A 26557-nucleotide genomic window follows, 5' to 3' on the forward strand; every position below is an offset into this window, starting at 1 on the left:
CTGAAATGTAATGACTTGCTAATTCAATCAAGCAGGATCAGAGGGAGGATCCACAGTGGTGATTCCAAGCTGCACAGTGGAGCAGCTCGGAGCACCTCCAGCATCTGTGTCCTTGAAAGTTTCCCTCTCAGGAACATGGACTTCAGTCAGCAGTGCCTCCTGTCAGCGGGCAGAGAGGGGGAAGAGATTCAGTTTAATCTTCTACACTTTCAAGTGGCTGGAAACCTCTCATTTCCAGGAGCTCCAGAGCAGCTCAACCCACAGCACAACAGAGGGGATTCCTGTCTGACTGAGAGCAGATTCAGCATCAAACAAACTGATATGATTTTATTTTTAGAATGAATTCATTGTAGGGAAAAGGTTCAGTTAAAACGTGAAAAAATGCAACTACAAACAAGTAAACTGGAATATAAAGTCACTGAATGATCTTTTGCTAAAAGTCGTGACACAGGCTGATTTATTTTACAACTAATAGTGAAGAACAGAAAAGGCAGACTCTGTGGTGAGACGTCCAGGAAGCCTCACTGAACCCGCTGGCAGGGGGCAGCGGCCTGTCCGGTGCGCTCGCTGCTGCTTGCACTGGGGCTCAAGCGGCTCGGCGTCACCGCTGGAGCCACGCCCCCTGCCCGGCGGGGAGACCACAGCACTGTCAAGACACACGGGATAAAATGATACAACTTCCGGTCACCCATTCAAAATAAAAATTAACAAGCGTGCTGGAACTTATGTAAGCGATTTATATATGTACGTATTCACTGCAATACAAAGTATTAAATTGAAAATTAATTTTAAAAATGATGTCAGTAACATAATAAAACGTAATAAAAATTATTTACTTTTATTCAATGCATTCTAAACATGAAACTGTGGCACTGTTTTCTCCATTTTTATTATTTTTTTTTTTTTACGCAAATATTATTAGGCCTATACCTTTACCTTCTATTTTTATTTTATTTTAATTTACTTTAAAACATATATTACGAATAAAATATTACAAATAGAAAACAAATATAGAACAGAAAAAATATAAAATGAAATTAAATGTAAAACTTTATGTTTGATTTTGCTTGATTTTATTGAATTTAAAAAACATTTAAGGGTTTTGACAAAGTTCATACAAACTGACAAATTAAAATGAACAAAATAAATAAATAAACAAATAAATGATATTTATTGATTAATAACAGTATAATGACAAAAATAGCGCAAAATAAACAAAACTAAAACAGACAAAATAAAAGTATAAAACAAAAACTACACAGAAAACAAGTTTTTTCTCAGACATTTCTCTTTATGATCATAATCTGTTTTGACTGATTCGACTGATCACATTTCGCACACGTATTCACAAATATCTTAATCTGATTGTTATCATCATGATTATTATGAGTATTATGATTGATAATTATTGTTATGACGGGTCTCGACAAAGAGCTTTAGAGTGCTATGGTCAAAAATGCTGTTTCAGAGGCAATTTGTACACTGCCAAAAGAAGACGGAACTGCTGAATATTATTCCTGACCAAAAAAAAAAAAAAAAAAAAAAAAAAAAAAAATCTGCCTTTCATTCGGTTTGACGCTACAAATTTTGCTCTTTTAATTTGACGGCAACGCGGCGTGTTTTCCGGTATCTCCCGGGCTGAATCTGTGCACCTTCATGCACGTTGACAGCAGCTGCTTTTCACTTATGTGAGCGCTGCAGTTCGCCTGTCTGCTCAGTCTGTCTGCAGGCTGACCCGCTGGAGGGCAAAGCTCCCGTGTGAACCCGGATCAGCAGCTCGGCTCTCCCACTCAGAGGACACGGAGAGGCGCGTCCCCCGGCCGGTACGCGGTGAAACGCCGAGCGGCTCCGGAGCTTCCCCGCAGCATGTAGTGAAGCCTGAGTTAGACCCCGATTCACTGTGTGTGCTTTCATTTGTGTCATCCACGGATCAGCTTGTGATTAAGGGAAGCGTGTGAAACCTGCGTGATTTCCTTGTCTCCGGTGTGCGTGGTAGGCATGTTCCACATCAGCCAGGCTGTACTTTCCCCGCAGTGGCCCTCTGTCTGCTCCGGTCCGCTGCTCTGATCACAGCCTGGGTGACCCGCTGGAGCCATGGGTGGGAGTCTGGGTTGCCACCGCTCCATCCCCAAAGACCCGACAGACTTCAGCAGCAGCAAGCGCAAATTCAGCGCTGCGTGTAACTTCAGCCACATCCTGGTCAACCAGGAGCGACTGAACATCAACACGGCCACCGAGGAGGAGCTCATGACCCTGCCGGGGGTCAACCGCACCGTTGCACAGAATATCGTGGAGTACCGGGACTGTATCGGGGGGTTTAAAAAGGTGGAGGACCTGGCGCTTGTGAGCGGAATCGGGGCCACGAAGCTGGAAGTGATCAAGCTGGAGATCTGCGTGTCCAGTCGGACCAGCTCGTCCCAGCACTCCCCGTCCTCGCTGCGTAAAGACCTGGATCACCAGCCCTGCACCGGGATGAACATCAACACCGCCACGCCGGCGCAGCTCATGAGCATCCGAGGCATCACGGAGAAGATAGCCAAGAACATCGTGGCCTACCGGGCGGAACACGGCCCGTTCAAAAGCATCGAGGATCTGGTGAGGGTCAACCACATCAACAGCTCGCTGCTGGACAAGATCCGCTTCCAGGTGTTTGTGGAGCGCTCCAGGGCGCCGTCCACCAACACCAACGGAGGGTTGACCTGCACCACCAAGTCCCACCCGAGCCCGACTTCCTTCAGCCTCAGGAGCGACGACCTGGACCTCCCACCTGGAGGACCGACCCAGATCATCTCGGTGCGGCCCAGCGTGGAGCCTCCGCCCGGCCAGCGGGACGGGAAGCCCGTGGTACGGCTGGCTACCTGGAGCCTGCAGGGCTGCTCCTGTGACAAGGCCAACAACCCGGGGGTCAAAGAGGTCGTGTGTATGACCCTCCTGGAGAATGAGTAAGTATAGTCCTCTGGGTTCATCCACCACCACTGGACTGATTACTGTAAGCATGGGTGTCATGTGGGTGTGGCACTCGACTTATTTTAACCTGAGTGCAAATGTGATCTTTAAGTTTTTTGTTTTTAGTCGTTATAGAGGAGAGCAAAGATCAAGCAAAGAATTCTGTATTCTGCTTAGAACTCTGGGCCTAACATTGAATGTTCAGGACAGTTTGGTGACTCTCGTGTTATAACTGATCACTTCAAACAAAAGTCACTGCTCCACTTTGTCCCCAGAAATAGTGGAAATATGCAGTGTAGAAGATGCAGGGGCACTGACATAGAGTCCAGTTAACTGAACCCTCTGTAAGTCCATTAAGACAATATGACTCTGCCAGTAGCCCACTGCTATTTATCTTTACTTTTTTTTTTTTTTTTTTAAATTGTTTTGTCTTTGAAGGGATTATGTCCCATGGAGGTTAAGAATCTCTTTTCAAGTGCGACCTGGTCACAAAAGCAGCATCAGAATAAATAGGAGATGCATGCAATCAGAATACAGTCAGCACCACAAAACAGAGTTAGATGAAACAAATTATAGAATCAATATGCAAATGGGTATTTTTTTTTTCTATATATGTACTCCAAAAGGCAGTAGTCCCATATCAAATCAGCAGCCAGGGCAAATCTGTTTTATATCTTAACCAACCAAAGTCAATACAGCTCCAAGGTGAGTCTGACACAACACCATTATTGCATCAGTTGTTTGAGAGAAGTCTTCCTTGTACAGAAAATGAATGAAAGGAGAGCATCGCGACCTCATTCCAGGAAGAGCGACTGTGTTCTCTAACAGTTATGCAGATAGCAGGGGGAGAAATAGGCCTGTGAGAAACCAGGTTAATCTACCTAAATAAGCTCTTGAGTGCAGCTTTTCCACCTCATGTTGCACGGTGAATGAATAATGAGATGAGTTAAATGGGATTCTGCATATTTGCTACACAACCAACTGCAAGGCTAAAGAGAGTCTGCTCCTCCTGTTTAAAAAAAAAAAAAAAAAAAAACGCAGCTCAGGCTGTGTGCTTTCAGGGTCACGCTTATTGACCTGTTTGAGAGCAGCCGTTGTTTTGCTGACATTTGCAATCAATTTTTATTGAATGTATTTATAATAATGTGGTGCAGTTTTCAGCAGTCTAGACGGAGGGGTGTTTGTGCGTGAGAGTGAGATTGGGATGATGAAAGCTACAAGAGGCCCAGAACCACAGCCACAAAATATATCTTTGAAAGTGAAAGAAAAGGGACATGTGATCAATATACAACACATTTAGATTATCAACACCCTGACTCCCTGCACAGATAGGGGCACATTTCTGCATGATTTGCTTTAAATATGTCACTACCAGTAAAATTAGTATCCCAGTATTAATAGTCATCAAATGATCCATCTAAGCCTCGATCCATTGTGTTATCCTCTGCAAAGAGAATGCTATACCAAGCTTCATTCAAAAATCTGTCACTTTACCATTACCCTGCTTATCAGCAAACATGCAGAACTCCTAAAACATCGCTTAACATGCTTTATGAATCAATCAATTCAGCATACACCACATGCACCAAATGCACTTATTTGTTTCTAATTTAAACTTTTCAAATTGACTCACTGTTTTTTTTTTTTTTTTTGCCATGATCTTCCACCAAAATACAGTGTTGTGGGCGGTAGCAAGCAGAATGAACCAGTTCTTAAAGTTCATTTTTTCTTGAAAAAGAGCAACATTTATCAGAAGGATGTTGAATAAGAATAGATGGTAACAATAGGTGGCAGATTTTAAGTCGTGTTCTGTGAGGCGATCATGTTTGCTGATAACCGTGGCTGTATTAAATTGGCATTTTTGGTGTGGCATGGATGAATCTACCTGAGGAAGGTTAGACCTCTTCATGTCCAACACAGCTATGCATGTTGCACCATCACACCCAATACAGTCGAGCCCCACAGTAGCGGGACAAAAATGAAAACATTGCAGCAGGGCTCTTGTGTGTTGTGTGTTTTGATAATCGCTGTGTGTTCACCTTTGGCACAGTCAGAGATTCCTCTATCCCTGCCTCCCATTTCGCTTCCCTCTACTATTTAACAAATCCCCAATACTTCCTTCAGTCATGCCTCCCACTTCCTGTGTTCCCAAGCATAGGTAACAATCGTAACGGCGATATTGGAGGTTCTCAGTCGTGGAGGAAAAGCCAGTGGGAGCGGGAGGAGGAGGAGGAGGAGGAGGAGGCCGCATAGGCGATACGGTGTGTTTGCATAGTGCTCCGGCTCCACTGTGAGAGCAATCACAAGATCCATCCTGAGTTTACAATCTGGGCTGGCTGTCCTCCAGGCACAGGCAGAGAGCTACTGGAGTTCAATGAACTCCCGCTTACCAAAGGTTACACAGCAAACTGAGCTCAGCCACCAGCGCCTCCCAGGCCTGCTGATACTGGTAATCAGCCAGCCATTAGTCTGCCTCGCACATCGCCCCCTCACTGGGCTGAGAGGAAGTGAAACAGCCCTGGCTAGCTCGTAGCAGTAGGGTTAATACAGATGAAGTAGGGGATCTGAGCTGAAAAGGCACTTGGATGACTCACGTAAATGCAGAGCAAATGTGGCGGTGGTGGGGAATAGCTGTGTTGGGATCCACTGTTCTGCCAGAGAGTTTCTGGAGTGACTCATTTAGCTGTTTCTGGAGTGTTGGACTCAGTTGTTCCTCTCAACATCTGCTTATGCACAGGCTGGCCATGACTGCGTTCATTTAGCCAGTTTGCCCTTGTCAGTCCATGGAAATGATCTTGTGTCACACAATGGAGTTTGGCAGTGATCTTGTAACCCACACAACTCGAATGCAGTCGAACTGTCATCACTCTGTTTGCCATGGTTACTGGCCTGGTACAGAATAAAATGGCGATTATACCTCATAGATTGGATCATACTTGTTTGAAAACTTCTGCTTCTCCTATTAGCTCCGCAAGTCACCATCTGCAAACCAAGCTGGGTCAGCATCATCAAACATACCTCTTACACAGGGGCGCCGCCAGGAATTTTGGGCCCCATGAAAAAAAAAATTTACCCGATGATGATTTAATCATTTTATATTAGTTTTTACCTATTTTTGGGGGCCCCTGTCAGGCAAGGGCCCTTGGAATTGTCCTAACTTTTCCCCCATATACGGCGCCCCTGCTCTTACATGATAAAACCTCTCAAAGTGCATGGTAACCCGATGGTTTTCTAGCCTCACAAAAAAATTAAATTAATCTTATCATATTAGTTTGTAAGATTTTGGTCATACTTCCAGATTGTAGGGTTGCAGCATCGTAAACACTTAACCATAATACCGCCTGACTCCGTAGACTGCATGCTTGTTGGTGGTTAAAAACTATCTGCATGAGCTACATTCTTAAGACCAAGATGTTTTATGGGTCAGATGTTTTTTTTTTTTTTTTTTTTTTTTTTTTTTTGTCATTTTAAACCCTACATACTGATGTAGATTAGCACAACTTCAGTGGCTGCTGCTCTGACCATCCAGGTATGCTGATTTGAATGGGAGAGAGCGTTCCACTCTGTTGAGGTTCTGTGTTGTAGCCTCAGTTCTGCAACGTTCTCTGATCTCTAATGCCGTCCTGTCCCTTGCAGTGCTGTTGTGTGCAATTTTAAAGCAACACTAGGCCAGATTTAGGTAGCAGCAGGGAAAAGTGCTCCATCCCCTCTGTTTTAGACACTGATTCACCGTATTTGCCCAAATTGTATTTCTGAGATGGGTATTCGGACACTTCTCTGCAAAACAGGAACTGATGAATCACAGTGTCTGTAAAACGGCGGGGAGTGAGTGCTCTGTCCAGACCAGTGTTCTCTCATCTCGTCGGCTTCCTTTAGTGTGAAACATCACAGACCGTCCGGGTCGGTAAACATGAGTGTGACGCGTGCGTACTGACGTCAACCTGTGGGATTCTGAGTATTGAAGATAAGATTGTCCAGTTACCTCTCACCGCCACTCTGAGCCACCGGTGTGCAAAGTTTCTTAGTGTCATTTTAAGTGTCAGACACTGATGTCATGTTTTTGCTCTATGAAACATTGAAGTAGTGGCAAAGGTTTGTAGATGATTTACTGAACCTCAAAGCAAAATCTCCTGTCATGACGTTTGTTTCCAGTGGCACTCTGTGACATTAGTTGACAGACTGCTGTTAAGGGAAGACTGGCTGAAACTGCACACAAAGGGGAAAGAGCTTGCCTAGAACTATCTGCTTCTCAGAAGACAACAGAGTGTTGCAGGAAGCAAGATGCTGAAAACGAGACAAAATGATTCATGTTGTCCTTCAGGAGGCCAAAGGGGACTTTGTTCTCTAAAATGGAAGGAAGAAATCCTTGGAAAGGCACTTGTTGTTTGTCCAGACAGTCATGTTTAGCTGCTCTTTTCTCTCCCGTCAGTGAGAACCGGTCCAATGTGCTCACACTGCAGCCAGTAAAGCCAGTTATAGCAGAATGAATTGCTTGGTGATACTCCCGGTCTTGGATTGCAGCTGCTCTTGTTGCTGTCTTGTTAAGCCCATTACTGTCTAATCCAGTCCTCCTCTGCTGTTTGTGTAGCTCATCACAACTTTCCAGAGAGATGTAAGCTCATAAAACCACATGAGAGTTTATTAGTGTGAATGACTATGGATTCCAGATGTAAAAAAAATGTTGTGGTCTCACTTTACGAGATACACCTTATGCCCTTGTTTTGATTTATTTAACATGTGTATGTTTGCTGAAGCATGTGCTCAGTGTGACCTATTCTACATCTGATTTGACCCACTTGCTTGAAACTAGTTGATTGTAATGATGCATTAATTTGAACTGCACTTTTGATAAGGTCTGTTACTCCAGTTTTAGTCCAGGTTACAGTTTCTGAGGCATTTCTTTATGAAAACATTGTATGGCGTTTTCATGATTAAGAAACTGTTGACAAAGATACTTAGATCTAATAGGTGTTACCATTTCCAATATGCATGTATCTCAGCATTTCAGACTTCATGGTCAGTGCTATTGGTCACAAATGGCCAATGGACGTTTTGCCCATTGTAATTACTGAGTGGGGGAGGAAATTTACTGGCGCTTGGATAGAGTCCTGCTTGAAGCTGATTGTCTTTATGGGAAATGTGGTCTTAATTTGGAGAAACACTAACACTAACAATGCCCCTAGTGTGAGATTTAGACTCTGAGTCTCGACCTTGGTTTGATTTTTTTGAGATCATTTGACCAAGATTTCACAATTCATTTGACCGTGATAACTTGATGCTTAAAATGCATCCTTAAACGACAGGGGTCGTGTCTAAATGGCAACCCGAGATTTGCAAAATGACTTGTTTGTCATTGTGGAAGTTGAATGTTTGTAAAAAGTAGTTTCAAACACAGTGATGAGCAGCAGTTATTCAAAACTTCTTAACAAATACAAGGATCAAATAGACACAGGCGACTGTCGTGTGAGGGTCCATTGTTAGAGCCCTGCTGGACTTGTTATCAACTTGCTATCAAAAAGCTGACGCAAAGTGGTAAGTCTCTCATCACTAAAGCTAGCCTAGTTGTGCAGCGTACAGTTGTAAATGGTGGAGATGAATATTTGGAAAAAACTTAGACTTATCTTTTTAAAAAATACTATAGTTAAACAAACTTGATCTTGGATCATGGTACCCATTTATGGGGGGAATTAAACTGTTCCTTTTTGTTATTTTCCTATTTGAATTAGGAGGTAAATCTAGCAGGTATTGCTGCAGGAAATTGTGGCCTAGTAACCTTGTGCCAGGAAGAAATGATCTGATGGTACTTTCGTAAAAAAAAAAGTGGCCTAATTCCATGAAAAGAAAAGGCTACCAGGACTTCTTGTTTTTTATATTGGCATCTGCTGTATTCATGTTCTTTTATGGGCTGAAAGTGTTAATTTGGGAGTTGTTGTGCCACACAGTGGAAGTGAATGGAGAGACAAAAAACAGTATTCTGCATTAGCCCAGGACAGCATGGAGCAACTGATGTGGAACTATACAAGCCAACACTCCACCAAAGTTTAATTTAGCTTTAATTCACGTTTCCCTGCTGAACAGCCAGTCCCAGGCTCCTTCACTGAAAGAGAGTGAGGGCGTTTTTACCAGAATGTCGCCATATCTGTGACTTCAGTGTGCACAGGCCCGGTGCAGCTGCTGAGATTATGTGTCTGACCTTCCCAGCCCGTAGGTCAGGATTATGAGGAAGGCAGGAAGGGGGTGTTGGCAGCAGTGTCACACACTCCTTTAATCCCTACCAGTGATTGGAGGGAAGGTCGTGATCACACGCCTTCACAGTCTATCAGACCTGTCGGAAACACAGGCACTGTCGGCTGAGCCTCACATACATCCTCCTGGGTGAAGAGGAGCTCCCTGTGCAGCATTCTGGTCTCCTTAGCGCCCACAGGGTGTCACAGTTTACCTCCCTGCCGTGTCCTATTTCACAAAATACACATTTTCAACTCAGCATTGCTTTTCTGCCGTCCCTTTCTGTGATTTTAAAGCAGTGGTTGCGTGCGGTTGAAGTCTACTGTGTATTTTCTTTGTCGTCTTTGTGGAAGCATCTTTCCTCGGGAATCTCTTGCCCTCGCGTTCAGGATCACAGTCAGGCCTCCTTGCTCAGCAGAGGAACCTAGGGACCCATGGTGTGGCCGGGATGGCTGCTGAGGTCATGAGGACGGCTGCTGCTAGGGTGGTCAGTGCAGAGCTGACGCAGGATGTGGGGTGCTCATGTGGAAATTTCCATTGGCACAGCATTTTACAGTGGGTGGACAGTGAGTTAGGGGCAATGCCCAGCCAAACTGCCAGCCAGGAGTCACTGGGACTGATACACTTTCAATCTAACTTTTCCTCCTGAACACACTTGATTTGGGCTATTTAGCCTCTTATTGCATTTGAAGCCGATTGAATAGAATGTCACCACTGAATGTCAACTTTTCTGGAACAAAGTGTAACAAGATGAACTGGGTTTTAATTGACACTGACTGACACTTTGTGGGCATAGTTGTTGCCTAAATGCACTGCAAAAAGTCAAAATCTTACCAAGATTATTTGTCTTATTTAAAGTAAAAATGTCTTATTTCTAGTCAAAATATCTCGTTACACTTCAAATAAGACATGATCAGCTCAGAAATAACTTGTTTTTAGACAATTTTCACTTGTTTCAAGTGAAAATCTACTTGAAACAAGTACAAAGTACTTGTTTGCAGCTTGTTCCATTGGCAAAATTTGTTTCTTGTTTCAAGCTAATTTTCACTTGTTTCAATTTTCACTTGAAACAAGTGAAAATTGTCTAAAGACAAGTTACTTCTGAGCTGATCATGTCTTATTTTAAGTGTAATGAGATATTTTGACTAGAAATAAGACATTTTTACTTTAAATAAGACAAATAATCTTGGTAAGATTTTGACTTTTTGCAGTGTGCTACTTAGTTTTTAAGGTTGAAACAAAAGATACACATCTACATGAAAATAGTATGGAGGTATGAAAGAGAGAATCATTGGTTGAGGAGGAGTGCAATAGGACATTACAAAGCTAAAAACCTGATCTGAATTGCAAACATGTAGCAGTAGTAGCAGTCCACCACGCCACTGCCACATCAGGAGTCCATCAGTCAGCACCTCAGCAGGCTGCTGCTGTGCTGGAGCGCAGCCTCGGAGGAAAGCCTCTTCTCATTCAGAGCGAGAAAATCCTCGGAGGTGTTATTTCTGTCCGAGGTCATCTGTGGCGATCCCGCTCGCCACTTCTGATTATGTAACCACGTCTCTGCCCTCCGATTTGCCTTAATCCGACAAACATTAAAGCTGCGGGTGCGTTTCGCCTCGCCGTGCTGTGTTTGCGTCTGCAGTAGCAGTAGATAACCGGCCCAGAAAATCACTACAAGTGTCTGGCTGATACGGAGGCTGGTCTTGACACTGAAGGATTAAGTCTCTCGAGATGTCACCGAGTCCTTATGCGAGTCTTATCATGCCACTTTGATTTGTTTAGTCTGTGTGTGTGTTCCTGTACTTACTTTCCATTCTCACATTTCAGTCTAGTTGATCTGGGTAGACAGCATTGGCTAGCTGTGGTTAAAGGAGCATACCAGTGATTCTGAATGTCAGGCTCACTAACTACAATTTCCCCCACATTTTACACTGGAACAAACCATTTTGCAAATCATGCAGGGGTACTAAAGATTTCACAGCATATAATCAAAAACGGCCACCTTATAATGTTCTACTTGTATGTCAACATTCATAATCCGCAGAACTGATAATTGGCTGTTCAAACTTTTCCCTGGGGACTGTTTTCCAGCAGAGAGGCCATTTCATTCCACCCAATTTCAAGGCATCAATCACAACAGTGCTGCTGCTTTTAGGAAAACTAATGTGGACAACTTTATTACAGTGATGCAATACTGGTGTGAAGAAGTCTCTGAGAGTTCCTTTGCATATCTTAGTGGCAGATATTATGCTTAACATGCAAAATCACTGGTATGGTCCTTTAAGGAGAATCCTCTGCCGTACTAGAAGTGGACGTCACTGTCCGAGCACTATCTGATTTGTAAAAGGCGACTATCAGCCCTGTCTATCAGTCTAAACCGAGTGCATGCTCTTTTTTCCACTTGTGTGTTCCTGTGTGGACGATTCATTACAGCAGAGGGGAATTATATTGTGTCAGAGCACTAATTGCACCACTGACTCGGCACTTTCCCCTAAAATGTACAATATGACTGGTATGTGTGTTAATCTTCGCCTTCTGTTGAGCTGCAGAGGCTTGTTTCCCAGTTATGTGCTACGGCTGAGGTCAAGTCAGGTCAAGGTGGGTGGGAATCGAGTCGTAAGCAGCAGCCGCAGTAATCACAGAGGATCAGGATATTCACAGGAGTGAACCGGTCTGAATCTCGATGGGAGTTTCTCTCATTGTGCAGAGCGATCACACCTATGGGAGAGGAAAGGGGTGTTGTCTCTGCCGACTGCAGCCCTGTTTGTTCTGAAAACAGGATCTGTGGACTCGCTGATTACCAGCGCGACAGTGGTGCTGCTGGAAATCTCCCTGACTCTCGGTATTACGCAACATGTTGCTGTAGGGTTGGGTGGGGCTTCTGAACAGCCAAGCAGCAGAAACAGCTGGAAAAGTGAAATGGGGATTAGTATTGATACTGGTGGTTCATTTGTAAATAAAGCCTCTCTGTTATTGTTATGTAAAGATTTGATTCAGCAAATTACGACCATTTGCCTAAGCCTCGATGTGACCATGCCGCTGGTTTAGTCTTCTCTATCTCTGGATATTGCAGATAGTGTAATCTAATCATATCTTAGTTATGTAACCTCCAGACAAGACATACTGGCAGTTTGCTGGCTGAATAAAAGGGCCAACAGGCTGTCAGTTGCAGGAGATAAATATAATTGGAATGGTTATTTCCTTGCATGAGTTTTAAAATCTTAGAAAACTGGGCGGTGAAGTCATCGGGTGAAGTAAAAGTCACAACGAGACATCTTGAACACTGCAACATTTTTTAGTTCTAAAATTCAAAACAACAGTGAGTTGGCTAACACCGACATCCACAGGCTTTGTCTTCATTTAGCTGACGCTCTAATGCACGGTGGCCTAAAGGGTCCGTATATGCTGCATAATGCAATGCTTGGTAGCTACTACAGACAACCTTGTCAGTAAGTAAGTCATAATACTGACAGTTAACACATTAACTTGCCTGTTCAGTGTGGCTGGAATTAGATTCAATTAAAGCAGCTGCTGGTATGTGCATGGTCTTCCTCCAGCCAGAGCTATCAGGTGAAGAGGCTCGGAGGGGATTGCACATCTTATTTACCTTAAAATATATGAATGAGTGGAAAATCAAGGGCCTATTAGATGTTTCCTGAGGTGCCACTTTTCTGTGAAGGGTTATCAGTTTGCCACTGAGCAGATTTAATGCAGTCACATATTAGAATGATCATCAGAATAACAAACTCATTTAAAGCCGCCAAGATGATGAAGTTTTTTACAGACTGTTCTTGCTGTTAGTGGTCATTCTCATGTCTTTAATGCTCAGTGCACATCTACTTAGGTGAGTGATACATTTGAAGCGCTATTGAACTTTGGTAGAGTGTTGGGTGTGTTTAGTTACCTGGGCGTGCTATGAGTCCACATGCTGGTGAAAATATCCTCCTTTATCTAGTTGCTCTGTTCTCCCCTGGGCTGCTTATCCATAATACGTTGGCAAACTGGGTCCCGAAATAACATTTTTGCACTTAACTGAGCATGAACAAAGCCGATTATGCCACAAAAAGATGTCTTGAAGAAAGAAGGTCAGGGTCTCTCATGCTCACCCTGTGTACACCATCCTAAGATTAATCCAATAAAGCAAAACTGAGCTTCGGGAAGGTGTTAAGTTGTTCCCTGGGCAGCATTTCCACAAGGCGCTGAAATATCCGCATTAGTTGCTCTGTGCTCCCCTGGACTGATCATCTACAATAGTGTATTTCTATGTCTCTACTCATTTCCATAGCAAAATAGCTCCCAAATTAACATTTTTAGTACATAAATGAATGCAATCAAAGTGGATTATGTCAATATAAACAATAACAAGTCCTGGTGTCCATTTTTCCTCCCATGAAATTACAATTATTGATGATGGCTGTTTCTCCCTGGCACAAGGTTACTGTGTGAAACTTTTCTGCAGATGCTACCTGCCCGATCTACTTTCCCATTCAAATTGGAAAATAAAAAGAAAAGAGCCATTTAATTTCCTCAAAAATTTGTGTTTGTGTATGTGCTAAAAGTGTTATTTTGGGACCTGTTTTGCAATGCTATGGAAGCAAATGGAGAGATAGAAATACAGTATTATGAATTAGCAGCCCACGGAGCACGGACCAGCCAGTGAGGATATTTCAGCACCATGTGGACTCACAGCACATCCGGGGAACTGAACAACCCAACACTCCAAAGTTCAATTTTGCTTAAAGCCCATGTGTCCCTGCAAACCAAACATTGCCATTTAAACCACAAAGCAGAAACCCATTAAGCACTTCTTCCTTCTCATGGCACTGCAATCATGATATTACTTCAGTAAAAGTAATTAATTTTGTCGGTTTCTGTTGCATCTCTTATTAGCTACTAGTGTTGCAAAATTCCCGGAATTTTCAAAGTTGGAAAATTTCCATGGGAATTTTTGGAAATTAACGGGAATAAACGGGAATTTTCGGGCATTTTCGGGAATTTATATTCACTGCATTCACCCGGTCATATACCTGTATACATAATAAACATTTTGGTTTGTTATAAGCAGATATGCATGCAAACATGTTACATTATAATGAATTTCCAGGGAATTTTCAGGAATTTTCCCTAGCTGAGTCAAACTGTGTTAATTCAGGCATAGGACTGTATGCAGTACTATTGTTAAGGTGTGCATATGAAGTGGTTCAAACTATCCATTAAAATGCATAGAAATGCAGGAAATTGAATCGTGATGCTGATGTGATGATCGTCTGTCTCAGTGGAAGGGCTGTAGCCTAGTGGAGTGTAGGCCACTGATTGATGATGATCAAATGTGCTCGAAATTATTTGCATATGTGAATCACGGTGCACAGTTGAATTTGCATTGAATCATGCAACATATTTGTTTCCACCAAAATGCAAAGTTAACTGTTTATATTTAAGTTTTATATTTAAGATTTATTTCACACACTTGGGTATGGGGATGATGATTTTACAGTATGCTGGCATTGTGGCCTTTGGGTTAGAGGTGAGTCCTGAGTTCAGGACATTAGGGTTTCCATTTCCAAAATGGTGATATTGATGTTGACATTCATTTTATTGATTATTGTTTATTTTTGCCCCATTCACCTTAAGTTAACAACAAAAAAACGAAAATTTCCAAATTCCGAAGCTTAAATTTCCATGGAAACTTTTTAAAAACCTCATTCAAATTGATGACAAGAAAAAAAACGAAAATTCCCAAAATTCCCGAGCCGAATTTTCCCGGGAATTTTCGGAAAAATTGAAAAAAAAGTGACAGCAAAAATCTTCTGAAAATTTCCAATATTCCAGAGCGAAAATTCCTATGGGAATCTTCGGAAACTTTCCGGGAAATTTACCGGAAACTTTCCACCCCTTTGCAACACTATTAGCTACATGTGACTGCATGTTGCTCCCTTGTTGGTGAAGTCAGAATTCAGGAATTAGAGAAATCAGGTTTCATGTTCTGTACAACCTGGAATCTGAATTGTATTCTCTAGCAGTATTACCGACTGTACTGTCCAATTAAAAGGTCACCGCCATGGTTCCCACATGACGTGACTGTCGCTCAACTAAATCAACACATTGGTCAGCCAAAGTCTTGTGATTCCGACACTGAAGAGAGCGGCCTCATCCCAGCCAAGGGTGTCCTTGACGGCCTCACACCATGTGCTGCATGACAGGAAGAGCTATGTGGAGGATTTAGGTCGTAGCTCCTCTCCGCTGAGTTATTCCGTTACATATCCACAATGCTGGTACTGGTCTCTTAACCACCATGGAAATGCACTGAACTATGTGAGTGAGAGTCAATCTGGATGAAAAGCTCTTCTGTAGCGAGAGAGCTCATGTAATACCTTTCAGTAGCAACATTTCACAAAAAAAAAAAAACTCTTACACAATGTTATTTTCTCTGTGTGTCATTTGGGATTTAGTAGGTTAGAGGTGAACGAGGTCAGTGCAGCGTCGCCAGCTTACTTGCATTGTGTTGCACACCACGCTGAATCACAGTTCAGCCTCTAGTACTTCAGCCTGTGCTCGGGCCGAAAGGTGTGGGCCTTAATACCTTGTGCGGGACAAGGACTACTTTCTCTCTTTGTGGCTCTAACGTAACCAACAGTTTACACTAAGCCTTGCTCTGAAAGATGCTGGGTCTTAACTGGCAGCACTTTTCAAACTCATTTGCCTTCCTGTTACAAAATGCACTTTTCCTTGTGTGTTGCAGTCGTTTTTAAAGACACTAATCCAACTGAAAACTGGTGGAACATTTTACTCCAGTTCCTTTATGGAGCCAAATGAAGGCAGAGGGGTTTATCTGGGCAGCAGGAGAGAGAGAGAGGGAGAGAGAGAGAGAATAAGAGAGTCGGGCTGCCGCTTTACAATTTATTGCTTTTTATTGTGCTGACTGTTGGTCTGGAAAATGATTTTAAAGCAAACAGATAAATGTTTATTGGGCTGTTAAGGCCTCTCTGTTGCTGTGTAATGATGTATTGGCACATGCAATATAGGACACCAGCCCAACATCCCGCATTTATAACCAGTCACATTCTCTCACTGTAAGTTAAAAAAAAAAATTTTGCCCTGAGGAAATGTCATGTCTTATTGAGGTGAGGATGCTGTTTGGGTGGTTCCAGTATTTTGATCAATCTGTTTAACAAAACCAAAAAAAAAATCTTATTATTCTAAAATGGGCATTTCTCATTATGTATGACATCTTACAGTGAGAATAATTTATCAATTTATGTCGAAAAAAACAACAAAAACAGTAGATAGATGAATTGATAATGGAAGTAATAGCTAGTTGACCAATACATAGAAACAGCTGGCAGTTCCAACATATTCAGGCTTTATGAGCAAGGAGTATTGAAGAGTGTGGATTAATTCTATTAATTATGGATTGACCTACAATGGTCACTGATGGATTGCAAAAGAAGTAGGGCTGCAGCTAATTGTTATTTTCAATGTCGATGACTCTGTCAATTATTTTACCAATTAGCCTAACTAATTAATCATTTGCTCCATAAAATGTTAAAACTACTGATAAATGCCTATCACAACAAAGAGATGTCTTTGACATGGATTTTTAGTCCGACAAACTGCCTCAAAAACAAAACAAACCAAAAATGTCTTTATTTTAGAATATAGAATTATTGAAAGCGAATAATTCTTAGCATCTGTCAAGCTATAGACAGCAATGTTCAGTGTTTTTACTTGATAAATGGCTAAAAACTTTTTTTTTTGTCAATCTACTAATCAGTGCAGCACTGCCAGCTCTAACTAGGAGTTTTAACTGCTGACTTAAAATGGTAATCCACGACACACTTACGTTTTTCATTTCATACAAATCCAAAAATCATACAAATACGCGCCCCCTGCTGTTGTGTTTCTACACTGCACTTCCCAGAGGTCACATGCCTGGCAAAGTGTTTCCAGCACTGCCGTGTTTTCACTCGGATTTTCTATTGATAAAGTCAGTCTTTCTGTAGATGGCGCTCTTTTCGTTATCTGTTCAGTAATGGTGGCCGTCGCTGCTCATGCTAACCACCCAGGTCCTCCCTCTGCTCGTTTCGAACAAAACCATAAACATCGTTTGCTTCACTTCCTGTGGCTTTTTCCCATGAAAGAGCAAGCAGTCGCTGAGAGTAAACAACAGCAAAAGTAAAAGCTTTCAGGCTGACTCACTGCCATTGTATACATGGTCAATGATGGACGGTAGAAAAATATGAAAATGTCACAGATGATTATTTATATAAACATAATGTTATACTGTTTAAAATATCAGTACTGTTTGTGAAAGTAAAATAAATCTCTGTTTCTTTGCTTTTAGCATCAAGTTGCTTGCAGTCCAGGACCTGCTGGACCGGGAGGCTCTTGATAAGGTAAAGTATGAGCGCTGCACCCTACTGGTCTTAAACTGGGTCAGATACTTCCACTGCTTTGGCTGAGTGAGAGCACTGGTGGCTGCTGAAAGCTACTTTGATTTGCAGCCTTGTAAATTAGATGACTCACCACTCAGGGAAATGCACTCAGAAACTACAGCTCCATGTTTCTCATTCATTTAATCTGTTGCTGTTATGCAAATGTCCCTGCTTCTCGTGCTGGTTTTGCCCTCTCTCTGTCTCCCCGTCTCTCCCAAGTGTAAATGTCTTCTATTTCCAGGCTCACATTTGGGTTTGAACTGTGTTACCGCTCTCCTGTGCTTTCACTGCTATAAATATGACAGCTGTTGCTATGTGTGGAGGGTGTCTTCTTCAGCAGTGTCAGGAATCAGCATTCACACAAATAGGCTGCCTGCCTGTTATCTCGCACGCCGAAATCCCACGATTTCTGCGAGCTCTGTTACGTTCAATACGTTCGACACAGCCTCACGAAATTTTGCGAAATGAGCCCAGACTCAGAAACGCAGATTACATGCTGTAATGTGAAGATTACATTCCTCCGCCATGAAAGGATTATGTGACAATAGCACGAATTGGGCAAGCCGTTTTCTCATGTTTGTGCTCTTGGGAAAGTCTTGCACGACGTCCAACTTGGCTGCCTAACAGCGTTGCATTCAGATGGCACACTGGTAGAAAACCCAGAAGACAAACAACAAGCAAACACAAACCATTATGCTTTAGCTTTGCAGGCTGAAGAATTGAATATTGCATAATTTGCACTGATCTGGAAATAATACAGTTTGAAATTCACAAAATAAGACAATTCTGTGATTTTAATGCACGTTTGTAAATCCTCAGCATGATCAGCTTTGATGAACTTGAACATCACATTTCATTATTTCATCCAGTTTTTGTCTGTAGTCATAAATTTCACTTTTCTTTATTTTTTTTTTATGTTTTTTTTACTCCATGTGCCCCTATTCCCTTCTATCTGTAGAGCCGTCTGCTAGCAGCCACATCTCACACTGCAAAAACGCAAAGTCTTACCAAGATTATTTGTCTTATTTCAAGTCAAAAATGTCTTATTTCTCGTCAAAATATCTCATTACACTTAAAATAAGACATGATCACCTTAGAAGTAAATTGTTTTTAGACAATTTTCACTTGTTTCAAGTGAAAATTTGCTTGTTTCATTGGCAAAATTTGCCAGTGGAAAAATTGAAAATTCACTTGAAATAAGTGAAAATTAGCTAGAAACAAGAAACAAATTTTGCCAATGAAACAAGCAAATTTTCACTTGTTTCAAGCAAATTTTCACTTGAAACAAGAGACAATTGTCTAAAAACAAGTTACTTCTGAGGTGATCATGTCTTATTTTAAGTGTAATGAGATATTTTGACTAGTAATAAGACATTTTTGACTTGAAATAAGACAAATAATCTTGGTAAGATTTTGAGTTTCTGCAGTGCAGGAGATAAAACATCACAGCTTGAGGAAAATATACCACCTAAACTGTCCCTTTAAGTTCCAACCTCATTTAGAGTGAAGATGAGGGTTAGAACAAAGTTTGGTTAAAGTTGGGCTTCTGCAACAATTTGGTTATGGTTAGGGTTAGGTTCAGGCAACTAAAACTTTGATTAAGGAACTAAAAGAATTTGGCTATGGTAAGGCTAAGGCTTTTAATCGTTAAACAAAACAAAACAAAACAAAAACTCTTGGAAAATGACAACTTAGCTCAAAGCAGAGAAGTTATTAGCTCTTCTCAAAGTTGCATTTCTTAGCCCTTGCCTTGCAGTTAGCCCTGGGTTCAGGATTCACACTTGAACATCGCAGTCCAGGGTGAATGTTCTAACTGTGCTTCACACAGCAGACCTTTCCGGGGCACTGACCTGTTGAATAAGGCATCGATGGAAGGGTGGCAGATCCATTCGAAACAATGACAACTATCCTTTATGTACTGTGGTGCTCACTTTTATGTCTGGCAATAAAAAACAATAACAACTTGACTCATCCGCAACTCCAACCAATGACCGATCAACACCTTTATGTTCCACTGCTACTTTCAATCTAATCCTCTCCTGGTTGGGAAATGGATTTCTCGTATTTTTCATTCGTTTCTCAAAATTATGTAATATAATCCCAGGAAAAACCAGGCTGGTCCCAGCAGGTACAACTGCTGCCGAGATCAACGCAGCCATAGCCCACTAATACATAAACAACGCAGCAGAATCAGGTCACCTCACTGTCCTTCTGGGTGTTTGTCATACTGCGGAGATGCAGATGGATCGCATAGATGCACAGATGTCGACGGGTATCTGAAATGTGGGGGATTATGGGGCGGCTGAACGCAAAACGCTGTGTTCTTGTTTGGTCCACGGCGTTTTTGCACAGATGCAGTGCCACTTTCTGTGCTGGCTACTGGATGCATCCTTGGCAGAGAAATGGAGCTTGGTTCTCTCCTGGAAAGGAAGTAGGTCAGCAGCACCAGTATCTCAGAGAGAGGGAGGGAGGGAGGGAGGTGGTAGGAGGGAGAGTTTTGAACAAGTGGTGGCCCACATCGCAGTTTCCTCCTACACAGATTTTCTGCCTGTTGTACCATCTCGTCTGTCTTGCCTGGGCCCTTCGTTTCCCTGCCTTTCATCTTCTTTTCCTTCCAGTGTCTCCTCCTGCAGATGGAAAATGTTTTCATTTCTTGTCATATCTTTCACTCCACTTGGTGAAGGGCGGCTCATCCTTAATGTAATTTTGACTTTGCCCCAGCTTCTTTGCAGACTGCTCTTAGGAATGCTCAGAGAGAAACGCTTGTGGTCTTTTTCATGATTGTGATTGTGTGATTTTTTTTTTTTTTCCCCAGTGATTTGATTTTTGGAGTGTTTGATCATAGGATTAGCAAGGATTTATGTGGTTCAAGATGTGTGCGTGTGTGTGTGTGTGTGTTTGTAAACTAGGGTGAGACTGTCTTTTATTCTAAAGATGAGATATCAGTCACACACTGATATGGCGGAGGTTCCTCCTTGACCATGGCTACATTACCGCAGGACTAGGAGCGGCCCCATGACGGTCTAAGATGTGTGTGAGAGGCTTCCCCACCCTGTCAGGAATTCAATAAATCAATAAAACTGTCATATTTAGTGATATTAGCACATAATATCAGTATTGTCCCAGAAATCATCTAATCACTAATCACTAAATGGAAGAGCCCTGTTTGTGATCATTTTGTAATCCATTAGCTCCCTGGAAGAATCCCTGAAGTCTCACCATAGACTTCTTTCACTTGAGTTTGAATCGAGAGCTGCGTTAATGCCGGAAATCTTTTCAAGTCTAGTTTTGTGCAGCCGTGGCAAGAAATTTCCCCATGAGGCAATTTCTGTACTCTGAATTTGACTGATTAGCGAGGTGTGGCACTTTACATATCAAAGTGAGCCTGAATTTGATTCAGTGTTTTTTTTTATCATTATAATGGAGACAATGCAAATATTAAGCAAAAATCACCAGTATCTATCAGAAAAGTCATATCTAGGCCACTTTGTCCCATTTAGCTTGGAGGTTTTGCTGGCAAATGATTGTAGATGCAGAGACTGGCATAACTTGAACTGACACCTATTGCTTGACCTGCCAGTTTTCTGTGCTTGGGTCGCTGTGTGTGTGTGTGTGTGTGTGTGTGTGTGTGTGTGTGTGTGTGTGTGTGTGTGTGTGTGTGTGTGTGTGTGTGTGTGTGTGTGTGTTGCATTTAGGCTGCTGCCATTGGTTTGGCTGCTTGGATCTGTCCTAATACTTAGTCTCCACTGCTCGCTGGAGGAATCCCTAAAGTGGTAAATTGACTATGACCTGCAGACGTGATCAGCATGAGGCGAAAAGCTGACAGTATAAAAAACAGCCAGTTATGATTTTAAATATCCAGTGATAATATACAGATTTTAAGTGAGTCAGGAAAAGTTTCATGATTTCTGACACAAGGAGCATTGTTTTGTTTCCAGTGTTTGGTGGCTGGATGGCACAGAAGCAGCACTGAGACTCTTACCTTTCACTGCAGACCAGTGTTTTTGTCACTGGGGGATAAATCCAGAAACAGCAACAGAGGAGGCATGGAGCTTTTGACTAGTTGGGTAAAAGGCTGGCTGTCTACTGCCTGGCAGGCTATGCTGTTAACCAAGCAGAGCATCAGATACAACCTGAATGTGTGTGACGTCATTTACCAGGGAAAAACCTTGAATTTTAAATTTGATTGTGTTGACAACCGAAAGAAGTTTCTCAAAGGACACTCGCCAAATTCCTACAATGCTTAGTTGGCCAGCTTTCCATTAACAGCTGTATTGTTCAATAATTTATATGTTAAATTACCATGAAATTGAGAAATGAAATGCGAATTGCACTGGACCTTTAAGAAAAGCATTTACTTTATGCTGCTAGTCTGTGTAAATGTGGGTTAACTGAGTTTGAATTAAGAGGCATCATTAGGTCTCCTCTTTAGCCCAGTAATCCTTAGTCACTGAAGAAGAAATGCCCATGAGAAGATTTTATTGCAACATGTTTGAGTGGTTAGTCATTCAGCATGTGCGTGCCAGTTTTAGACTGTTGTCCCTTTTCAGTTTTGTAGCTAAGGAACTCTGTGTGGTTTGTGGTTAAGCACCAACTAACGATTAATTGTGCTGTAAAAGGCCTTGTTGTTTATTAGTCGCTCTTCTAAACTGTTGTTATGCTGTGCTGTTAATATAACCTGATCATATGTTACTCTCCGTGTCAAAACCTGCTTTAGCATTCTGCATGCAAATGATTGTAAACAGACACGCGCTCCCACACACACTCCCTGTTCCCGTCACACACTCGCATGCAACAACTTGGCATTTTTTGTTCCAGCCGTGCTGACACTCTGATCATCTGCTGCAGTTTTGCCGTAAGGAAAATGCCTCCTAATCCTCTCACATTTGGTTTTTCGTCCGTGCTCGGCTGGAAATACACAGCGTGCGCGGTTTTTGTGCTTGTGGACGCCGGCGACACAGGAGGCAGTCATCTGGTCTCCTTCTGAAAATGTGTCAGGTGGACGTCTGCCTGAACGTGTTGGAAGGGAAGAACACGACTGTTACACTTGGAGTCCTGAGTCCTCTCTGTGTGTGACGCGGCGTCCTGTCCGCTCGCATTTCAGCCACACTGCAGAGTTTGACCTGGCATGCAGGAAGCAAGCAGCAGACAGCAGAGTCACAGGACCCTGTGAGGGGTTTTTACCTGGGGAAGTGAAAGAGGCCTCACATGGACCGCTTTGTAAGCCTTTATTGAATCACGTCGTCCCATGAGATCCAGCTTTCGTTTTCAAGAGAGATCTGTGAACTAAAATATTGTAATTGCAACAAAATAAAGATTAAAGAAATGATTATAAAATTGATAATAATTTTACTATTAATACACCATAGACACAGATGCAGGGACATAAACCTTGAAGTTTGAAACCTTGAGTTTGTTATTGTGTGTTGTCTTCATTGGACACATGGACGCATGTAGGAGGACAAAAATCACCGAGCCAAGGTCTGAGGCGGAGTTAAGTCTCATAGGTGGAGCTTACCTGGCTGTGGGTGGGGGGGGCGGTGCAGCTGAGGAGTACAGATGTCAGTGCAGCAGCTCACTTTGTAGCAGAAAAATGACAAAGAAGGAAAAATGGAGAGCAAGCAGCAGTCCTGGTCAAACGAGGACATCAGGGCTCTGCTCACTATCTGGACAGAGGATAATGTCCAACGTGGTGTGCAAAAATCCCATGGTATGTAGTTCTGCAGCAGTTCGTTGGTGCCAGGTGTGCAGACTTTAACCACTGGCTTCCTGCTTCCCACTCATGTGCATGGACAGTGGAAACATGAATGTTTTTTGCTGTTGCGCTTGAGGCTTAGGGCCATCGACACCGCCTGGCTCGAAGATAACCCAGGCTCTCAGTGGCATGACAGTGGAAAGACGGCTAATGAGAAGTGAAATAATGTCACATTTTAAAATGGATGAACTCTCCCTTTAAGAGAGGTAAATTGCCTTCTGTTCAAAAGACAAAAATTGGAGGTGTTCAACGTAAGAAGTAATATTTATCAGGGAACAAAGAAGGAGAAAATCTTCCCGGCTGTGCTGAACACAGCTGATGTGGGCTCATGGTGGCCGGGTTGTCGCGGCCCTCGTCTGTCTGCTGATGAATGGAGATTACAGTAATTAGATAATTAAAACCTTGGCAGTGAGAAACGAGACCTGGCGTCCATTAATAAATGTACTGCAGCATTATTTCCTGTACCTGAGCTGGCCCGTGCCACGCAGCCAGCCCTGGTTGTAGTCGTGTCCATGTGTGCCAGGTGATTCCTCCCGGCCTGGGATCCCTGCCAGGGCCTGGAGTGCTGCGCTCACATTTTGGTCACTGCAGCCTGAGTTATGAGGGCGTTTTGTGTTTTGCCAACGCACTGTTGGTGAGTAATTCATCTTCATAGCCCTAACAGGTTTCTGTGGCCCCTGGGGACTATGATGAAAGTAAATCCTATTGGGGTTTTCTAACCCCTTGGCATTTTGAAATTGCATTATTATTATTAATATTGCTTACACAGTGGTGGGTGTGTGAGCCAGGATGCGATGCACTGTGATTTCGGTGCAGTACGCCTCCCTGCAAGCCTGAGGAGGATTTAGTAGAGACACTGAGGCTGCCTGACAGATTTTACAGCTTCAGTATTAACTCTTTGAAACCCGAGCAAATTCACTTGATTTCTTTCAAAAACAAGAGGAAAAAAGTGATGAGCAAAGTTGCAAGAACCCCCCCCCCCCCAAACACACACCCGAAAAAAATAAAAAAAAATAAATTTTATATATATATATATATATATATATATATGTGTGTATATATATATATATATATATATATATATATATATGTATATATATATATATATGTATATATATATATGTGTGTATATATATATATATATATATATATATGTATATATGTATATATATATATATATATATATGTATATATGTATATATATATATATATATGTATATATATATATATATATATATATATATATATATATGTGTGTGTATATATATATAGATATATATATATATATTACCAGAAAAAGACCTGGAAATTAGCACACACAAATAAATAAACACATAAACAAACATAAAAAAACAAATTAATTAATTACAAGAAAAGAATCTGAAAAAGAAGTGCAGAAGTAAAAAAAACAAAACAAACAACAAAAAAAAACAAATAGAGATAAAAATAAAAATAAAGTAATATGAAATACCATGTCGCTTTTTAAATGGATGTGGATCTAAATTATGCTAATGAGGAAAGGATGCACGACTTTATGGCAAGAGATTCTTTTCCTGACATCCAAACACAAGCAAACTCTAAGATCACCTCTCTAAGTTGACTAAAAGTGAAATATAGCCATTTCCTGATTTTGGCCTAACTTTTACATAATTTATGCAAATTATGCTAAAGAGGAAATGTTGCATGACTGCACTGTGGATTTCTGGACATCACAAACCCGGATTTAGACTTTTAGATCACCTTTCCAAGTTAACTAGAAGCAAAATTATTGGCATTTCCTTTTTTTTGGTGACTAATTAGCTCATTATGCTGATAACTTTTCATGTAACTTTCAGCAACCAAGCTTCATCTCATCTGCTAAGCTTATAGATAACATTTAAATCAGAAAAGTTCATAGGAAACAACATTGCTGGGTTTCATATAGGCCATGTTGTGGTTTCCAGTAGACTAGTAGGGTAAGGGTTTGGACAGGGCATGCACTGGTTATGGCTAAGATCAGGGAAAGGCTGTTAGGAATGAATGGAGTCAATATACTGTCCTCGCAAAGATAGAAAGAAAAACATCTGTGTGTGTGTGTGTGTGTGTGTGTGCCGTGCATGTAGGTGGGGTTCTGCCTCTCCTGGCGTCCCACAGAGAGGCTCTTCCTCTGTGGTTAAATATAGAGCCAGTGGCAGGTCAGCCAGAGCAGGAATCTGAGCCTCCATGTCCACTGCTCCCATTTGTCCCCTTTCTTCCATTTCTTCCATTTCACCTCTGAGCTACCAGCGCGCGTGTGTGTGTGTGCGCGCGTGTGTGCGTGCGTGTGTGAGAGAGATTGTGTGTGTGTGTGTGTGTGTGTGTGTGTGTGCGTGTGCGTGCCGCTCTCCCCAGCACTTTACACCACTTTAGTTTTCGTCCTGCCTCCTCCCTCAGCAGTGTTGTCAGAGCAGGCTTCCTCTTTTTAAATGTATTTCCTCAGTGAGATGAGACGGGACTATTTGAGTTCATTGAACTCAAATAGTCCCTCGTCCCATGTTTGTCAGAGACTGTTGAGCAAACATGCTTTTGATAGGCGGCTGATCTGCCCTCAAGTGTTAGCATAGAGGGTAGCTCCTTACTTGAAGTGCAAACTGAAGTAGCGATGTATTTGCTCCCAATTTAAACATCACACAGTAACTTGTCCTTGACTGCAGTGTCTTAACCAAACAGCTGCAACTTGACAGACAAAAAGGGAATTCTGGTAATGAACACAGCATTTTTTTTTTTAATCTTGGAAGGTCAGTTGGCCTAGATCAGGGGGTTTCAAACTTTTTTAAGTAGGCTACATACAATTTCACTTTCAATATGCCATGGACCCCATTTAAAGGGATTTTGCCCCATAGGGACACTTACATCCAGAGGTATTTTGGTGTTCTCCATTAATTGCTTGTTCAGGCTGCATTCAGATACCTTTCACGAGCATTTAAGCACAATATATCATTTTGAACATTAGAAATTTTGTTTTCTGCTTTGTAGTTTTCAAGTTTACTCATTTCCGTTCTTTTTTTGTTTTTGTTTTTTGTTTTTTTGTTTTTCCTTGTGGATAATTTCTGACTAATTTGCTAATTGCCTTTACCCCCACATTTTTTAAAGAAATCAAGTGAATTTACTCAGGGTTCAAAGGGTTCAGCTGTCTAGATGTCATATTTGAACACTGACAAGTCGAGGTGAGATTAAACCAGAA

At 42.0% G+C, this 26557-nt stretch overlaps 1 protein-coding gene across 1 annotated transcript in view; it reads left to right on the top strand.

The window, feature by feature from the left end:
* The first annotated feature begins 1678 nt into the window (after nt 1–1678).
* The window catches only part of eepd1 (endonuclease/exonuclease/phosphatase family domain containing 1), a 31532-nt gene continuing 6653 nt past the window's right edge, over nt 1679–26557 (top strand). The window contains exons 1-2 of the mRNA XM_030063200.1: nt 1679–2942; nt 17510–17561. Coding sequence (XP_029919060.1) covers nt 2095–2942; nt 17510–17561 — 900 coding nt within the window. The 5' untranslated portion in view covers nt 1679–2094. The remainder of the gene's footprint in view (nt 2943–17509; nt 17562–26557) is intronic.

The sequence above is a fragment of the Myripristis murdjan genome, chromosome 11 (assembly GCF_902150065.1).
Source record: "Myripristis murdjan chromosome 11, fMyrMur1.1, whole genome shotgun sequence".
Taxonomy (NCBI): Eukaryota; Metazoa; Chordata; class Actinopteri; order Holocentriformes; family Holocentridae; genus Myripristis; species Myripristis murdjan.